Source organism: Melospiza georgiana, chromosome 19 (assembly GCF_028018845.1).
Source record: "Melospiza georgiana isolate bMelGeo1 chromosome 19, bMelGeo1.pri, whole genome shotgun sequence".
Classification (NCBI taxonomy): domain Eukaryota; kingdom Metazoa; phylum Chordata; class Aves; order Passeriformes; family Passerellidae; genus Melospiza; species Melospiza georgiana.
In genome coordinates this window covers 6,176,321-6,194,950 of record NC_080448.1, presented here as the reverse complement: position 1 = coordinate 6,194,950, position 18,630 = coordinate 6,176,321, and the positions used below count along the sequence as shown (strand labels likewise).

At 48.5% G+C, this 18,630-nt stretch overlaps 1 protein-coding gene across 1 annotated transcript in view; it reads right to left on the bottom strand.

Moving 5' to 3' along the window:
• Positions 1 to 17,782, bottom strand: part of ATP2A3 (ATPase sarcoplasmic/endoplasmic reticulum Ca2+ transporting 3) — a 63,008-nt gene extending 45,226 nt beyond the window's left edge. The window contains exon 1 of the mRNA XM_058037400.1: positions 17,576 to 17,782. Within this exon, the coding sequence (XP_057893383.1) occupies positions 17,576 to 17,693 (118 nt within the window). The 5' untranslated portion in view covers positions 17,694 to 17,782. The remainder of the gene's footprint in view (positions 1 to 17,575) is intronic.
• Between the last annotated feature and the right edge of the window lie 848 nt (positions 17,783 to 18,630).

Here is an 18,630-nt window from a genome sequence, read left to right as displayed (position 1 = left end):
GTGACAGCCCTGCTCTCCCGGCCAGAGCAAACACACACCCGGACAGGCTGGCACTGGGGGAGCTTCAGGGAAATGTTTGAGTTTTTCCTGCTGTAACAGGAGCAAAAATCCCTGGAGCACATCCCTGCACAGCTGGTGTTTCTCCATCCTGCCCTGATCCCATTCTGCTTTGGGGAAAGGGAGGAACAAGGTGACATCTCAGAGGCCAGCATGTGACAAAGCAACCCCTGGTGCACATTCCAGGGTGCAATCCACAACAGCAAACACCCTGAAATTCCATTTCCCTCACCATTTCAGGAGCTTCCCTTGGATAAAATCAGATTTCCCTCATGGGAAACCCTTCTGCCCCCAAATGATGTGGGAAGAGCATGATGCCCTCTGGGAGAATAATGATGAGCATCACGTCCAGGCCCAGCTTTCTGCTCTAAATAACTTTATTCAAGCTATATTTCTATGTTGTTATCACTTTTTTTTTTTCCTCACTGCCTTTAGTATCTTTTCCCTTATGCAAGGAAGGGGAAATGAATGTGCAAAATAAGGGATGCATCCAATTCCTTTGGACTTTGCTGACAGGCAGTAAAGCAGCAGTGAAAAGGGCAAGAAAACCCTGAAACAACCCCAGCTGGGAGAGCAGCTCCTGTCCTGTGACACAAAGCAGGAGCCCAGGCAGGGCTGCTCTGGGATCCTTCCACCATCCCACACGACAGCAGGCAGGATAAACTGTTATTTTAACTGGCTGCCTTTCCCAGGGCCGGCTGCAGGGGAAGCATCCCATCCTGCAGGGGTGTCTGCTCTGCCTCACCCTGCTGACAGCCAGCACTGCACACCTCCACTCCCCAGAACTGCTGGGGACAGGTTTGGCTGGAGTGTTTAACTCACACCGAGCCCATAAATCCCAGCTGAGGATGGAGAGTGAGGCTGCTCCTCATCCTCACTGTGAGAAGTGTGAAAAGCAGCGTTTGGCAGCTGTGTGCCTGGGGATTTCAGCGTTATCTGCACGCAAACACTCAAAGCCTGATGGTGCTGATGCTCCCAGAGGACAAAACTCAGTGATCCAAGTGCCTGGCTGTGCATGACTTAACTCACCCACACCACGTCCTGTTGGGAAGGATGAAAGTTTGACAAGAAAGTCTCACAGATATGTGTGCTTAGCAGAAAGATTTTTAAATGTAGAGTCTGATGAAGGAATAGAGATGGAAGCAAGTTTTGATATAGAAGAAAAGAATTGCTGAGCCAATTTTACTGGATGACCAAGAAGGCAAGAGGATATGTTAGTTAGAAGGGGTTTTCATGACTTAGAGCAAAGGATAAACCCACCTCAAACAAGAAGATGTTTTTACCAAGCAGAAAGAGAGCACAGGCAAACAAGTCAGCAAATGTGGCAAGCAGAAAAAAGGTCTCAGAATTTTCCACTGCAAGAAAACTGAAAAACAACTTCTAGCTTAAACTGTAATGTACTGACTTTTAGTGACTGGAGAACAGTAACATGAATATGGTAATTACAGTAGTTATGATAGGCTATAGATAAAATTTAAGGTATAGATTGGTTCTACTGTATTAAAATGCTCAGCAAAGAAAAGTCTATAATGCATTGTAACCAAAAGAAAAGTCTATAATGCATTGTAACCTAAACTCAGGGTCTCCAGGCCTGCCTGCAGCTGGAGCTGACAGCTGTGGGCACAGCTCTGTCACCCATGACCCTGGACTGCTGTAATACATTGGATACAATAAACTGCATTTTGGAGACTGCCTGGAGTCCCACATCCCTCATTCAGGCTCTTACAGCTTCCCTTTCTGCACAGCTCCTGAGCACCACAGCATCCCTGGAGCTGGCCCTGCACCCTGTGCCAGGGCAGGGGTGGCTCTGCTCGGGCACAGTGGCACCCTCAGGGTGCAGCTGAAGGGACCCTGCCTGCTTCAGCCTTTGCCCCCACATCCCACGTCTGAAGGAGCTGGGGCTGTTTAGTCTGGAGAAGAGGAGGCTCAGAGGTGACCTCATTGCTCTCTACAGGTACCTGAAGGGAGGCTGCAGACAGGTGGGGTTGGTCTCTGGCAGAACCAGAGGACACAGCCTCAAGCTACGTCAGGGAAGGGACAGGTTGGATATGAGGAAAAGGAATAGGTTGGATATTAGGAAGAAATTTTTCACCAAAAGAATAATAAAGTACTGGAATGCTCCTTCCAGGGAGGTGGTGGAATCACCATCTCTGGAAGTGTTTAAATAAAGACTGGACATGGCACTTGGGGCTATAGTCTGGGTGAGGAGTTAGGGCATAGGCTGGACTCTGATCTCAGAGGTCTCTTCCAACCTCATTATTCTGGGAATGTGTGATCCCCACAAGCTACTGCACCAGTATGGGGCCACACACACCCCAAAGCTCGCCTAGCCTTTCCCCAGAAAAGCCCCAAAGGTTAAACCCATCAGGCAGCAGGCCGCTGAGACCCAGCAGGGTGAGGGGCTGTCCCAGGGCACCCCCTTGGCACAGGGGGCACTGACCCTGAGCACCCAGCATGGAAACCCCAGCCCTGGGTGGGCACAGCTGCAGGGAGAGCCCCCAGACCTGCAGCCAGCAACGTTTCCAGCTGTGCTGAGCCTCTGCCACCCAAGTAGCACCCAGGAAATAAAAAAAAAAAAACAAACTAAAACTCTCAGAGGTGCAGGCACAGCACTGGGGTCACAGAATCACAGACTGGCTTGGGTTGGAAGGAAACTTAAAGATCATCCTGTTCCAATGCCCTACTTTGGGCAGGGACACCTTCCACCATCCCAGGTTGCTCCAAGCCCTGCCCAAGCTGGCTTGAACACTTCCAGGCATGGGCCATCCATCCCCATCCTTGGGAGATGCCACAGCCAAGCCAAGCCCTGCTTGGTACCACAAGCAGGGACAATCCCAGAGGATCCAGCCCCTCCCCTGCCCTCCACCAGCCCAAGGAGCTGCTCCCAAAGCCAGGGGTGGTTTCCTGCTGTGGTGGCTCTGGGTGTGCCCCGGGTGGGGAGCCCTCCAGCCCCAGCCCTTATTTGCCTATCGCCTCACAGCTGCTTTTTCCTGTGTGCCAGGTGAGGTTTGCTCACACCAGTGACAGCCAGTCACTCAGGGCTGCTACAAAAGGCATCAGAAAAATCAAATAAACAAGATACAACCCCCCTCCCATGGCAAACACCACTGGTTTGCTGTTCCTGTCATTCCCCAGCGTTCACCCCCTGCTCCCGCACTTTGCAAAAGCCCAGAACCTTCTGGCTGGGGCATCCACTGCCCCAAAAATGAGCAAATTCAGGCCAGCTGGGGATGGCAGCAGCTGAAGGAGCACATGAGGAGGGACAGCAGAGGTTTAAGGGCCAGAAACATCCTTGCTGTTTTCCAGGCAATGCTTTAGGGTAAAATGATCCAACCGCTTTCCTCGCTGGCACCTGGACTCTGTCAATGGCTGGCAAAAAATTCAGCCCCAAAAATTCCTGGTTTGGGTCACAAGGCTTGCTGGGGCAGACAGAGCTCCAGACCAGCTGCTCATCCTACCCTCAAACTCACAGATTCTGAACACAGCACAGCACCATCGATTCCCCCAGGACAATGATGGGGTCCCAGTGGAGAACTGGGGGCACTGCTCAGTCAAAGGGGAAAGCTGAAAGCTCATTTGCTCCTTTTTTGGCCAGCTGAGCTGATCTCAGCAGGTCAGGGACCAGGAAATGCAGTTATGCCAGATGTGCCCCCCAAAATCACCAAAGAATCAGCAACCCCAGCCCTGTGCTGCCTCCTTCTCCCCAGAAATTCAGAAGTGACATCCCTGTGCTGAAGGAGAAGCCACCGCCCCCATGTCCCACTGTCCAGGGAAACAGGGATGGAGGAGGGACTGTGGCATCTGACCAATGGTCCAAGGAGCAGTGTGAAATAAATAAGGAAAGCCTCACCCATCCCACTTTAAACTTCCCTTCCTTTATTCTTGGAAATAGCTCATACCCAAAATGTTGGGCAGCACAAGCTTCCCCTCACTGCACTTCAGGGGGGTCCATAAACCCTGCCCAGCCCTGAGCATCCTCCTCCCACGCCACAGTGAAAAACAAATTGCTTCCTTGCCATTATCCCACCTCCCTTAATGCCAGGAAAACAAGCACAGAAGGTTTTGCCCATTCTGCTCTGAAAAAACGAAGCTGCCACTTGGGCTTGCCCCTCCAGTGCCCGCGTGGTGTTTGCAAGAATAAAATCTTGGAGACATTTAAAGGAAAAATCTTAAGGAAATGGGGCTTGAAGCCACATCCCCTCACCCCTGTCCCCATGAGCACCCCCAGCAGATCCTGGGATTGCTCTGGGAGTGGGAGGGAGTGGGAAGGAGGAAACCCATGGCTCCAGCCAGGGATGGATTATTTGAGCAAACTAAAAGCAGCAGTTTGTTCCCTCCTGCACCAACGCAGTGGAAAGAATTTCCAGCTCCGGCTCCCGGGTGGAAAAGCTAAAAATCTGCATTGAAATAGTAACAGTTTTGGAAAAAAGGAGAAAACAAACCCAAAACCCCACAACCACTACAGGAGCTTGAAGAAAATAAAGCTAAAGGTTCCATGAATTTTTTTTATAGTTTTGGGGTCTTGTTGGGTATTTTTTGCTTCTCCCCACCTCTACTTCAAGCAGATCCTTTCCATAAGTGCAGGGAAAGGCAAGGGAGGGACTCTGCCTCATCTGGGAACCTTCTGCCACAATTACCACAACCCCAACCAAGGCACATGCTGCAACCTCAATATAATCTCTTCTTCCACCCGAGAAATATCATTTTATTTCCTCATTCATCGCCCTAAACCTAATTCTTCAGCTAAGTGTTAAGTAAATAGGGAGCTTTTGTCTCATTGTTTTGGGCTCTGCTGCACCCTTGGCTGCTCCCCACATCCCTGAGATGCTCAGCTGCCCCCAGAGCCAGCAGAGCGACCAGAGAGCCCCAGCCAGGCCAGGGGCAGTGCAGGGGGATCTGTGCCCCCTCCAGGCACACTGGGCAAATTTGGCCACTTGAAGCAGCTCCAACACCAGCGAGAAATCTCAATAATGTGATTTTCCTGGGCAGCACTTTAGGAAACCAAGCACAGGAGCTGCAGAGGTGGCAGTGCCAGGAGCCCCAGTGATGCCCCCAGTGCCAGGTCAGCTCACAGGGTGCCCAGCACCTTCAAACACCCCAGGGGAGGAACCAAAATTGGGCTGAGCCTTTCAGCTGAATTCTGCAAGAATTGGGAAACAACAAGGTGGGACCACGTTTGGGATTTTTTTTCCTAAAAATCCCAAAGGATTTAAGAAAAATCCTATTTTTCCAAAAAATATTTGAACTGAAAAGACTCCAAGTAAGAAAATGAGACTGGGATGCATTTTTCCAAAGGGATGTGTTTGATTCTGGAGGAGAGATGCTGCTCAGAACACAGAAATGCTGCTGTGCCCAGTGGGGGAACAGCAGAACTCCCTCCCCAAGGACCAGCTCCAATATTCCTTTACACTGAGACAAGCAACTTCCACGAGGTTGTGATAAACCATTAAAGATATCACATTTGTATGTCTTGGAAAATATACCAATAAATAATAAAAATAAGTAAGAAACAGAAATAATAAATTACATTACAAATGTAGCTAAAGTTACTGAAACAGAGCCTCAAACCTGCAGCATCCATTAAAAAAACAAAACCAAAAACCACCATCAACAACAACAAAACAAAACCAAAAGGACACCAACCAAAAAAACCCACCAGAAACTAAGAACTACTAAGAAAACTCAGCAGAAATGAAGGATATTGCTTTTAAATCCAAACTGCATCTTTTCCCCTTCCCTGCCAAGGTGAGGAACCTGCTCACCCTGACCCCTCCAAAAGCTGATGCTTGTTTTAATTGCTATCTTTTAATCAATCCTGCCTGCAGCCAAGCCCCAGGGCCCAAACTCTGCATTTATGGATCATGAACACCCAGACTGTGAACATGGGGTGGAAAAATTCCCTGCCCCAAGCTCGAGGCTGAATGGATCCAACTCCATCCTTGATGTGCTGAGGTCTGGAGGGAGTTGGGTTGGAGTCTTTTTTCCATTTGTTTGTTTTCTGGAGGAAATGTTTCCGTCATGGCAAACCTGTGGGGAATATCAAAGTTTGAACATGGCATCCCATCCCAAGGCATCTGCCATGATCAATAAAATCAGGATGATAAAATACATCCAGGGTAATGTATCCCTTAATCCACAAGGGTTGCTTTTAACTCAAACTGAGATTATCAATCATGAATTTATTTTGCAGAACTCCTTGCCCCAGATGACCTGCCTCCACCCCTCCCTTTGCTTTTTCTGGTATCTGTTCTCAGAGAACAGTCTATTTTCAGCAATCCTCTTGGATGGGTTTTCATGGAAAATGAAGTCTACCCGGCCCTTAGTTTGGATTATATCACAAGAAAAAAATTTCTGTAGGATAGAAAGGATCTGTTTTTCTGGATGGGAAAAAAGGGGTGACTTGGACAATTAATGCTTTTCATGGATGAACTCTCTGGGGATCACACATTTCTGTGTAGTTGAAGGAGTTCCTTTCCTGGAATGAGATACTTGGAGATCCCTGGAAATATGAGTCCCTTCTAGGGTTTTTTCATAATCACCTCCCAAATATACATAATATCTGTGTGTGTGACTATGAAGATGAAATATTATACATATATGTATGAAATATTAAAATATACATATATGTATACAAACATGATACCAACATGTATTTTTGCATAAGGATAAAATCATATATATATATATGGAACATATAAGGATAAAATCTTATATATATATAAAAAATACAGGGAAATTGAAATATATTTGTGTGGAAAAGGGAAGAATAATTTGAATTAGGCTTTATACAGGCCTATAAAGATGAAATATTACACATATATGTATACAAACATTATACCAGCATATATTTGTGCATAAGAAAAAAATCTTATATATAAATACAGGGAAATATAAATACATTTGAGTGGAAAAGGGAAGAATAATTTGAATTACGCTTTATAAAGGCCTGTAAAGATGAAATGTTATACATATATGTATACCAACATGATACCAGCATATATTTGTGCATAAGGATAAAATCTTATATATATTAGAGAGAGATATAAAAATACAGGGAAATCAAAATATATTTGAGCGGAAAAGGGAAGAATAATTTGAATTAGGCTTTATAAAGGTCTATAAAGATGAAATATTATACATATATGTATACAAACATGATACCAGCATATATTTGTGCATAAGTATAAAATTTTATTTATATATATATATATATGTGTGTAAATACAGGGAAATTAAGTATATTTGTGTGGAAAAGGGAAGAATAGTTTGAATAGGCTTTATAAACAGAGGAGGAACCCCAGAGGTCTTCTGTCCCTGGCTCTCAAAAGCGTGGAAAAGCCCAGAAAAGCTGCAAACCCCCAAAGAACACCCCAAGGATGACCCGAGGGGAACCCTCCGTGCTCCATCACTTCCCCTCTCCCTGCTGAGCCAGCCTTTTCCATTTTCACTTTTCCACTCGCTCCCCACAGGTTCCTTAATTTAGCCCTGCTGTTGACTCGGGAGGCTGCGGAATGGAAAAAGGAAAGTGCAGACAGGCAGGTGAGGGGAAGGGGAGGGTTATCCCGACCTCGGCTGCTCCTGCTGGGCTGGATCCAGCCCGGCCGGGCCCCGGGGATTGGGGCACGGCCGGAGACAGGGACACCGCTCAGATAAACCCAGCTCAGCTAAACTCAGCTCAGCTAAACCCAGCCAGCTCAGCTAAGCACTGCCCAGCTCAGCTCCTCCTCGAGCATCTCTGAGCTTTCACTCCCCTTTGGAAGGAAGCAGAAGAGGAGAGACTCTCCCCCACCCACACAGCCTTCCCAAAAAACAACTGCTTTTTATCACCGACCCATGCAAGGAAAACTGTTTCCAAACCAGAGAAAGAAAGATACAAAACAAAACAAACAACCTCCATCATCATCATCATAATCCCTTCTATTTAGCCCTATATTATTGTTATTGTTGTTATTATTTTAAAGCCCACCCTGTATAATAAAGGACGCATCTAACCAAAACACCCGGAGCCCTGCATGTGCTCTGAGGACAGCTCTGCAAGCGCTCCAGGGGGTTTCTCCAGAAACGCAAGGGAAAAAGCCAAAACAAAATAAAGGAAAAAATGCGTTTTGGCCATTCATGACCCCAGGAGGACACGGAGCGGCTGTGGCGGCTGGAACAGCTCTCTCAGGCAGCCCGGGCACGGTTCATTTGGGGACCCGCGGGTGACCGGAGCGCACTCGGGGACAGGGACAAGCCAGCCCGGGTTCTCGGCCATCCCTGCCCCCGCTGTCACACACGGAGCGCTCCAAGAGCAGGAAACACCCGAAGCAAAAATACCGCGGGCAGGAACCCAGGGGCACAGGGGACACGCGGAGCGAGGAGCGGATTTCCTCCCAAACACCGCACCGGGACCGAGACCGGCACCGAGAGCTTCCCCCGCCCGCCAGGACCGCCCGGCTCCCAGAGGGACACACACACAGCTTTTCACTGCCCCGGCCTGGTTTTCCTCCAGAAAGGGGTTTTTGTTCAAAGGTGTCCCATAGTTACTTGCAAATGTTTGTATGGGGGGGAAATTTTATATATATATATATATATATATATATATTTATTTATTTATTTATATATTTATTTATTTATATATTTATATATTTATATATTTATATATTTATATTTATATTTATGTATGTATATTTATATATAAATATATATTTATTTTTATATATGTATGTATATTTATATATATAAATATATAAATATATATACAGTGTATATATATATACTGTATATATATGTACTGCATATATATATATACTGTATATATACACACATATATAAAAAAATATATAAATTTTATATGTTATCAGTGGGTAAATAAGCTATATTAGTTGGTCACCAAATAAGACACATCTATAATCTCAAATGGGAAATTATACACACACACATATATACTGTATATATATTATATATGTATGTATATATACCTATATAAAATATATATATTATGTATATGTTATCAGTGTGTTAATAAGTTATATTAGTTGTTATCAAATAAGACATACATCTATTATCTCAAATGGGAAATTATACACACACATATATATACTGTATATGTATTATATATATGTATGTATACATATATTTTTTATATATACATATATGTTATCAGTGTGCTAATAAGCTATGCTAGTAGGTTATCAAACAAGACATACATCTATAATCTCAAATGGGAAATTATACTCATATATATACACTGTATATATATACTGTATATATATACTGTATATGATTATATATATATGTATACATACATATATATTTTAAAAAGATACCATATGTAATACATATATATAATATATATATATGTTATCAGTGGGTTAATAAGTTATATTTTTGGTTATCAAATAAGACATACATCTATAATCCCAAATGGGACATTATATAAATATATAAAATCTCAAATGGGAGATTATATATATATATATATATATATATATATATGCATAGATATAAAAATCTCAGATGGGACATGTGTTGCTCTCAAATGGAGCACATATGTGTAGTCTCAAATGGGACACACATATACAATCTCAAATGAAGAACATGTATATAAAATCTCAAATGGGATACGTAAGTGTATATATCATCTCAAGTGGGTTCAGGTATGACCAAAGGGTACAAAGCCAGGACCTGCATCAGCACATCCAGCAGATTCCTGAGCATTGAAATTTTAGGAGGATTTTGATGATCAGAGCAGTGACACAGGTTTAGGACTATTACAGATCTGGACTTTAACAAGAGCTACAACATTTCAGCTTTCAGCCATCCCAGGTCACAAACTGATGCTACCCTATGTCCTCAATACCCAGGGATGTGCTGGACCGGGCAGATGGGATCACCACCAAGCCACAGCCTGACCTCACACTCGCCACCTCTGCGGGTGAGAAAGAGAAAAGGATTTTATAGAGTGATAACGAGCAGCCAAACCTCAGAAACCGGGAGGTTCCCACGGCAAAGCAGCAAATGCTTGTAACAGACACCAGGTTAATCGCTGGTGAGGATTAATTCGGCATCTCAGCGGACTCAGATGAGTCCTCCCTTCTTTCAGGGGATGACGGGCTTGACTGCGGCCAGTCACGGAGAGGATCATCAGCATGAATCCCATGAATGCTGAAGGGAATTAGGAGCCTCCTGTGTGTGCTGCAGGCAGCGCTGCAGCCCGGCCCGCCAAGGGTTAACCGCCCCCGGAGCAGCCTCCGGTGCTCGCTCACGTCATGGAAATACTGGAGTAACCACAATTTTCTCTGCTGCTGTTTGGCTCAGTTCTTTCGACATTTCTACACTTCCAGCCCAGATCTCTGCTACCTGTTTTGCAGCGAGGTAGCTGCTACCAACAGCAGCTCCACTGAGCACTGGGGATTTTTTTTAAAAAATATAGGTTATTGATGTACTTTCCTCTTCTAGTGCTACCAACACTGAAATACAAAAAAAAAAAAAAAAAAAAAGATTCAGACCAAATTCTGGATTCCAGATCTCTGCTACCTGTTTTGCAGCGAGGTAACTGGTACTAACAGCAGCTCCACTGAGCACTGGGGATTTTTTAAGAAATACAGGTTATTGATACACTTTCTACTTCTAGTGCTACCAACACTGAAATACAAAAAAAAAAGATCCAGACCAAATTCTGCTACCTGTTTTGCAGTGAGGTTACTGGTACTAACAGCAGCTCCACTGAGCACTGGGGATTTTTTTAAAAAATATAGGTTATTGATGTACTTTCTACTGCCAGTGCTACCAACACCAACATACAGGGGAAAAAAAAAAAAAAAGATCATGAGTAACAATATCACCCAAAAAAAGAATTATCATATGCAGAATAATGAATGGGCTTCAACCCCATTCAACACCAATGTGGGGTTGGTCCTTTCTGAGTTTTCTGCGTGTTAACATTGCACTGGGTTGGACTGAACGCCCAGACAGCTCTGTCCTGCTGCCACCCAGAGCAGCCCAGGCCCCTTCTCCTCCACCCATTCCCAGCTCCTTCTCCTACCCAAGGTGTTCCAGCTGAGCAGGAGGGGCTGCCTGCACTGCCTTCACCCCAGCTGAGATGCAATGGGAGCTCATCCTTGAGAACCAGGGGAAGGGATAAAAGGAGGGTGAAAAGTGAAAAAAGGAAAGAAATGTTTAAAAAGCTAGCAGAAAAACCCAACATTCTTCTGATAATCATGTATTTTTACCTTGTAACTGAGACCATGAGTGCCAGAAAACACCATCCTGCTCCAGCTCCTGGTCCACTCCAGGTGCCTCACCTCTGGAACACTTTTCCAGCCTATTGCTGCCCTAACCCACACCCCAGCAGCCAGCCCAGGAGAAAACAGCCTCATGCCTGCAGCTCCACTGCTCCTGACCAGCAGAGAGAAGCAAGGGGCTGGGCAGAGAGCACTGCTCTGATGGGCTTTTCCCATCAAAAATAGTGAGTAGGAACTCTAGAGCACCCTCGTGTAATGTCAGCACCCACATGTCCAGCATTACCTGCCCACAGAGGTTTTTTATTCTGCCTTAAATGCCCTAATCCCCCATGGAATGCAACCCAGGTGTTGCTCTTAACTTCTCAGTCCTTCTTTCAACAGCCCTGAAAGCATTAACAGGATGGAGCACCCACTGCCCCCCAGGTGATCTGGATGGACCAAGAGAGGAGTTTTGGGGCTGGTCCAGGGAGGGGCCCCTTCCCCAGAAGTGGGGCAGCACCAGCTGGGAAAAAGGCACAGGATGCAAACACTCAGGATCTGGCTCATAGCTCACAAAAAATAACCCTAAAAAAATCCCCCAACAACATTTTGGAGGGGTATCAGCATCCCAACTGACTCTGCGAGCGCTGTGTGTAGGAGAAAAATCAAAGCTGGCTCCTCCAGAGGTTTGAGCACACAAAAAAGCATCAAACCACCTCATTTTTCAGGGCTGTGAAAATAGAAGCACCTTGGGGCTGCCAGCAGCCCTTTGATGGGCAGTTCAGATCCCTGATGCAAATCTCAGGGCAGCCCTGGCAATGCTGCTCTCCAAGGAGGTTTTGTGCAGAGAGCATCAGCCTTGGTCCTGAGAGACCACCAGAAACAACAACCACCTGCTTGAAGGCACTTGAAGTGTCCCTTGCCCAGCCCTGAGCCTTGCTCAGCCCTGTTTTCAGCCAGCATTTGTACCCCTGGCCCCTCTTCAGGGGCATCACCAGGGCTGTGGCTGTGCCAGGACAGAGCCAAGCCACAGCCAGGAGCCTCCTGTTGTCACACCATCCCTTCTGCAGGAGCAGATCAAACGCAGAGTGAAAAGGCAGCAGCTTGGATGCTTCTCAAAAATTAAAATTCTCCTCGGGAGGAAGAAAGCAGCAGCAGCAGCAGGCATGGAGTGAGGCTTTTCGCTCAAGAAAAATGGGTTTGAGGGAAGCTTTAGAAAGGGAAACTTACTTGCAACGTAATTATTAATAGGATTTTTCAGGGATTTACCCTGGGGGGGAGATGACCACAGAAATGGAACACTGCAAATCAGATCTGGAGGTAAGAAAAGGTTTAAAACATGCAGAAAGACCAATGGTGCTGAAATGGCAAAGAGCAGAGGTGTGACTTTGTGGTGATGGCAAGTATGGCTCCAGGATGGCCATACACCCTTGGCTGGAGTAGGGACTTCAAAAGAGACACCTGAATTACTAGGGAAAGGATTACCCTGGGAGAAGAATATTTTGCTCCTAATGGTGTTTTTGGAGGACACATTCCAGCCCCTTACTGGAAGCAGCACATCCCAAGCCAGCATCTGGGCATGCACAGTGCATCCAGCTCCTCTTAAATCGGTAGAGCTGGTAGCACCAGCTCTACCACCCCCAGCTTTAAACCCAGCAATGAAATAAAAACACTCATGAAACAACACTTGTGCCACAAGGCAGACCAACCCCAGGGGTAAACACAGGACCTGCAGGCACAATCCCTTCTCCCACAGCAGTTATTATGCCTTATGGCCCTGCAAACCTTCCTTCCCTGGTTCCTGCAGCATTTAGACAGCAGATGTCAGTTTTTCTGAACCTTGCTCTTGATTCACAGTGTTTTTTAAAGGTAGGTGTGAATGCAGGTAACCTCAGAGGATGGCACGGGGATGAAAATCCAAAGTTTCCCTGTCAATTACAAAAACTTTGTGTAGTCTCTCCCCAAATTTGAAGGCACTCACAAGGTTTGAATGCCTCAGCATGTCTCCTCAGGGAAAGGATTTGGAGGAGGAGAAAAAAAAAAAAAAAAGCCCCAACCCGTAGCATGTTTATGAATCAGAGTGTTCAGCGTGTGTTTCGGGGGTGGGAGAGGTGGGCGATGCACAGAGGAACAGAGCGCAGAGTTTGATGAGTCAGAAAATGCTGCTTTTCCTCTCCTTGCTGCCACCTCAAATACTTCAGCGTGAAATAGGAAATTTTTTTCTCTTTTTTTTGCTTTTTATTATTGTCAAGAGAGAGCTGGAGCATAACCTTGGCTCGTTAGCAACCGCCAGCAGCAAATCCAACGTCAAGCCCCCGCCGCAGGCGCAGACACACGCGTGTGCCGACACACACAGCTCAAAAAGGGTGCAAATAAATCAGCTATCAGCGGTGTTTCTAGCAAAACAGGGGCTCAGATGTGTGCTCCTGCCTTGAGAAAGAGCCTTGGTGGGTTTGAGGAGAGGAGCAGCACAGCCCAGCTGGATTTGGGCTGGGGGATGTCTCCTCCTCCTGCCCAGGCAGGCTGGGCACGCAGTGGGAAAATACACACAGGGATCTGGGGATCCTGAGTGAGGCTGGCAGAGACACAGGGAGGTGTGGTGGAAAAAACAACCAAATTTGCTGGTGGGCTTTGAGCTGAAGCTGGTTTGCAGCTCCATTGCACCTGCAGCAAGGCCTGGGATCTGCAGCGCACGGGGTACCACAGTGGGGACACCCCCAGAGCAGGGCAGGGAGAGGAGAGGATGGGTGAGCCCCAAGGAGCCCCACAGGCAGGATGGCCCTGCCCAGCTGAGTTTCCAACCACAGCAGAGCTTCAGAGTCAGAGGAGATGAAAGATGAGATAAACACCCCTATGCTGGAGCCTCGAGTTTGACTCTGCTGACATTCACAGCCCATTTAGGTTACCGATGGAGCAAATAAAATTATGCATACACATTAATGCCTGCAATATCCTGCCTGAAATGTATGCTCATTTACACTCAGAAATCCATTTAGAAGAGATAAATCAGAGCTATATTTAAAACAGAAAAATCACTTGTCTGTCCACAAAGCAACTCCTGCTTACATCTGTTGTTCCTTGGCAAAAATCAAATAATTTCAAGGGAAATTGTGCCCCTGGTTTTACATTTAGGAAGGGTACATGCCCATACCTTCCTGCTCAGTCTGTTATAAAATAACAGATGTGCATTTGGTTATTTTTGTTTGTTTGGGGTTTTTTTTAAGTTTTGTGGTAAAAACAAAAACAAACAACCTGTGGATCTTGAGCTGGTGGATGGGATGAGGTACAGGGAAGCACCTGCCAGGCACATGTGAGACATCCAAAGCATTTATTAATTAAAATTGACTTGGGAGATTCAGAATTGCCATGGTGAGACCTAAATGTTCTGTGGCTTCTCCAGTTTCCTTGGCAAATGAAAGGCCACGCTGACAGCACTGATGACAGAGCTGAAACGAGAACACAAGCTCTTCCTAATGCAGAAATATCTCCTTCCACTCCACTAATCTGTACCACACTGCTTGGCTCCCCAGCCACGAGCTGGAGATACCAAATAATCACTATTGCTCTCTGCTTCCTCCTGCAAATGTGTTTGTGAGCCCTGGATCTGAAAAAAACAACAATTTTAAGCTCCAAAAGAATACCGCCCCCAAAAAATGAAATAATTTTACATCAGTCACACCAATGATGGCTGCTTCTCACTTAACGTCAGAGCTCGTTGCAGCTCGTATTTTTTTAAATGCAATAAAAAAGCAGCAGCCAGCAGCTCTGTGAAGCATGTCAGGAGGCAGTTTTTCAGAAAGATGATGTATTTTAGATGGTGATTCACGACCACACTGGCAGTTTGAAGTTCAAGATTAGAAGGAAATGAATGAATGTGAGACAGGAGGGTGCGAAAATGAAAGTAGCTGGAGCTCAGGGCCTGCTCTGCACTTCGAGCCACACAAGATTTTTCTTCCTCTTCTGTGCAAGCTCAAACGAGTCACCAAACTGCCCCACACTCCTGCTGCTAGAGTTTAATTTAAAGCTAAATTGAAGTGCAATTTAATACAGCCCAGCTCGTCGTCCCAAGCTGCTCCGTTGTGGCACCCTCACCCCAAGCTCTCCCAAACAGGACACTCAAGGTACCTGCTGCCACAACACAACCTGCAAGTTCTCACCATGCTGGAAAAAAACCCACTTTCTGCTTAACACTAAGGTTTTAAACCAAGCAAACCACATAGGTCCCTATCTGCATGGTTTTAAGGTGTTGTAAACCATCTACGTCTCATTTGCACCATGAGAAACACATAAATATTGCTCAGAAATTGCAGAAGTTCAGAATTCTTGAAAACCTTCAACCACATTTCACTGAGGGTTGCACTGCCCTCAAGATTCAGGCACATCACTGCAGGCTGTGCAGCACAGGAGCAGCAGAGCTGGGCTTGGGGGGTGAGAGGCACAGGACACCCCAAAGTCAGCAGCTCCTGTGAGCCAACAGCCCATGAGAAACCAGAGCTGGGGTGCATGGGAAACAAAACTGCTACGTGAGGAGAGCACAGAGCCACAGCTTGCAAGAGGAGGAAGCAAAAAGAAAAAAAAAAATTAAAGGCAAACTAATTACCACCACTAACCCTCTGCTCTGCACCTACGTCACAGCTCTGAGCTCCCTTTGTCAAGGCAGAGCCCTGTGCCACGGAGCAGCCAACGTGCCTGACTCAGGGATGGTGATTCACTTGGGCAAACAGCACAGGGACAAAGCCACCAGGAGCCCCACCATGGTGATGCCCATGGTGGCACCCTGCTGCACAGCACAGACCACCCCTCAGCCTGCTCCTGTGGGCCAGAGACTGGCTGCAATTGTACCCCGAGATCAGAGCAGCCACCTGTTGGATTAGGATGTATTTTGCATTTAGGATGTACTTTGCATTAAGGATGTATTTTGCCTTCAGCCCCCAAAGCAGAGGGGCTCCTCCCAGTTAACCAGACAGGGCCCCAGCTGCCCTTCTCCAAAATCAAGCCCAGCAGGAGCAGGTGTGATGCTCCATTGCTCGCAGCTTGTGCAGGCGCTCCATGGCAAGAGCTCCCAAGGGCAGCCCTGACCATGCTGGCCCAGGGAACAGAGCTGGAGCTGCCTGGGACAGGGAGCACTGCTGGGATGGATGGATGGGGGGCCCTGAGCACAGCTCAGCACAGGGCTGGAGGAGCCACAGCCCTCTGATCCCACCTAACAGACAGAAATGCACACAGCAATGCTGCCAGCATCTACTCAGGCTTCCCTAAGCCTCATCCGTGAGGATCAAGCAAAAAGCAGATGCAACAAGCTCTAACGCAGGGGAGAGTTTACACTCTGATCTCCTGCAGAAGTTTGAGAAGGGGCTCACTGCCCCAAAGCACCGGAGCACACCACCCCAACCCTCCTGTTTGCTATGCAGAGTTAAGGACCCAGCTCGGGCACAGCCTGAACAAAGCCACCCTCAAATCACCTGGGTAGGTGCGGACACGCCGGCCAGCCCTTCCTGGGCACACTGAGCACTTTCAAAGCGTTTACAGATTCCCCTTCTCAGTGCCGTGAAGATGCCCAGGTGCCCGCAGAGGGTCCCCCGGGTGAGTGTGACACCGGCAGGGCGGGACACACACGGACATTGTCCCCACCACCGCTCCCTGTCGCACAGCACCCACAGGCAGGGCTGCGGCGGGGGCGAGAGATCCCCCCAGGACACCTCTGACGGCTCTTCTGGGGCTTCCCTCGGTCACCCGCAGGCAACGAGACCTTCCCCTCTTTCCTTCCTGGTAACGAGATATCGCTGTCCCTCCCCGCTCTCTGTCACTCCGCCAGCGAAATTAACACCCCGCTAATTGCCGACGTTCCTGGCCGCCCGAACCCGCTGCAATTAGCCTTCAATTATAGCCGGTAAACACTGCCCTGATCAACAGGTGTCCCGCGGCACATCCCCAGCGATCCCCGCACAGCCGGGGCCGGGAGGATGCTCCGGGGCAGCACCCCGGACCCTGCCGGGACCGGCGGGGAGGATCCCGGTCCAGATCCACAACCCCATCCCGGCGGGGAGGATCCCGGTACCCATCCCCATCCCGGTAGAGAGAATCCCGATACACAACCCCATCCCGGTGGGGAGGGTCCAGGTCCACAACCCCATCCCGGCGGGGAGGATCCCGGTCCCCATCCTGATCCCGGTGGAGAGGATCCCGGTCTCAGTCCCGGTCCCGGTCGGGTCCCAGCCGGGATGTCGGTATCCCGTTGCCGGTGTCCCGTTATCGCTGCCCCGTCCCACGCCCGCCCCGCATCCCCCGCACTGATCCCGTCGCTCCGCACTGACCATTGGGGCCGTACTTCTCCCGGTTGCGGCGGACCTGCTCGGGGCTGAGGCCGCAGCTCTCGCTGACCCCGAAGCGGCGGAGCACGTCGAGCACGGGGATGCTGTGCGCCGCCTCCATGCCCCGGCCCGGGGCTGCTGGCCGGGGCCGCAGGAGGCACACGGGGCGCCGCTCGCACGGCGATGCCTCCCTCGGCACCTCTCCGCCCGCCCGCCCGGCGCCGGGCCCGCCCCGGCACCGCCCCGCTCCCAACGGCTCCGAACGGCTCCGTCCCGCTCCGTCCCCGCCTCCCCCGGGGCCAGCGCCGCCCCCTCGGCAGCCCCGGCACCGCCGGACCCCCGCGCTGCGGCTCCGTGCCCGCTGCTGCCCGGGGCAGGGGCTGGAAGGGACGTTAAAGGACATCAGTGCCACCCCTGCCATGGCAGGGACACCTTCCGCTGTCCCAGGCTGCTCCAAGCCCCATCTAACCTACAGTGTCAGGGATCCCGGGGCAGCCACAGCTGCTCTGGGCACCTGTGCCAGGGCTCCCCACCCTCACAAGGAACAATTTTCTCCTGATATCTAATCTAAATCTCCCTCCTTCAGCTTAAAGCAATTCCTCCATGTCCTGCCACTCCAGGCCCTTGTCCCCAGTCCCTCTCCAGCTCTCTTGGAGCCCCTTTAGGCACTGGACAGGGCTCCAGGGTCTCCCCTGAGCCTTCCCTTCTCCAGGCTGTGCAGCCCAGCTCTCTCAGCCTGTCGGTGTTCTGTCAGATTTCCAGGCTGAGAAGTGGGCAGGTTTGTGGGCAGTGGAAACAGTCCAGAGGAAATAGCTGTGTCTTAAGAAGTTAAGAGGAGAAGTAAAGTTTCCATCACAAAAATAATATTAAAAATATCAGGAGCAATAGAAGGAGGTGGGAATGCTGCATGGGTGAAGCTCAGCTGTGGGGTCTAAGGGAGCTGCCTAAGAGTGATGCTCCCTGGGTCCCCTCCAGCACCCTACTTCCAGCTGGAAGCTGAGCATGCCCCATCCCCTCTGCTGGAAGCACAGCAGTTCCATGCCCACTGACTGGGATCC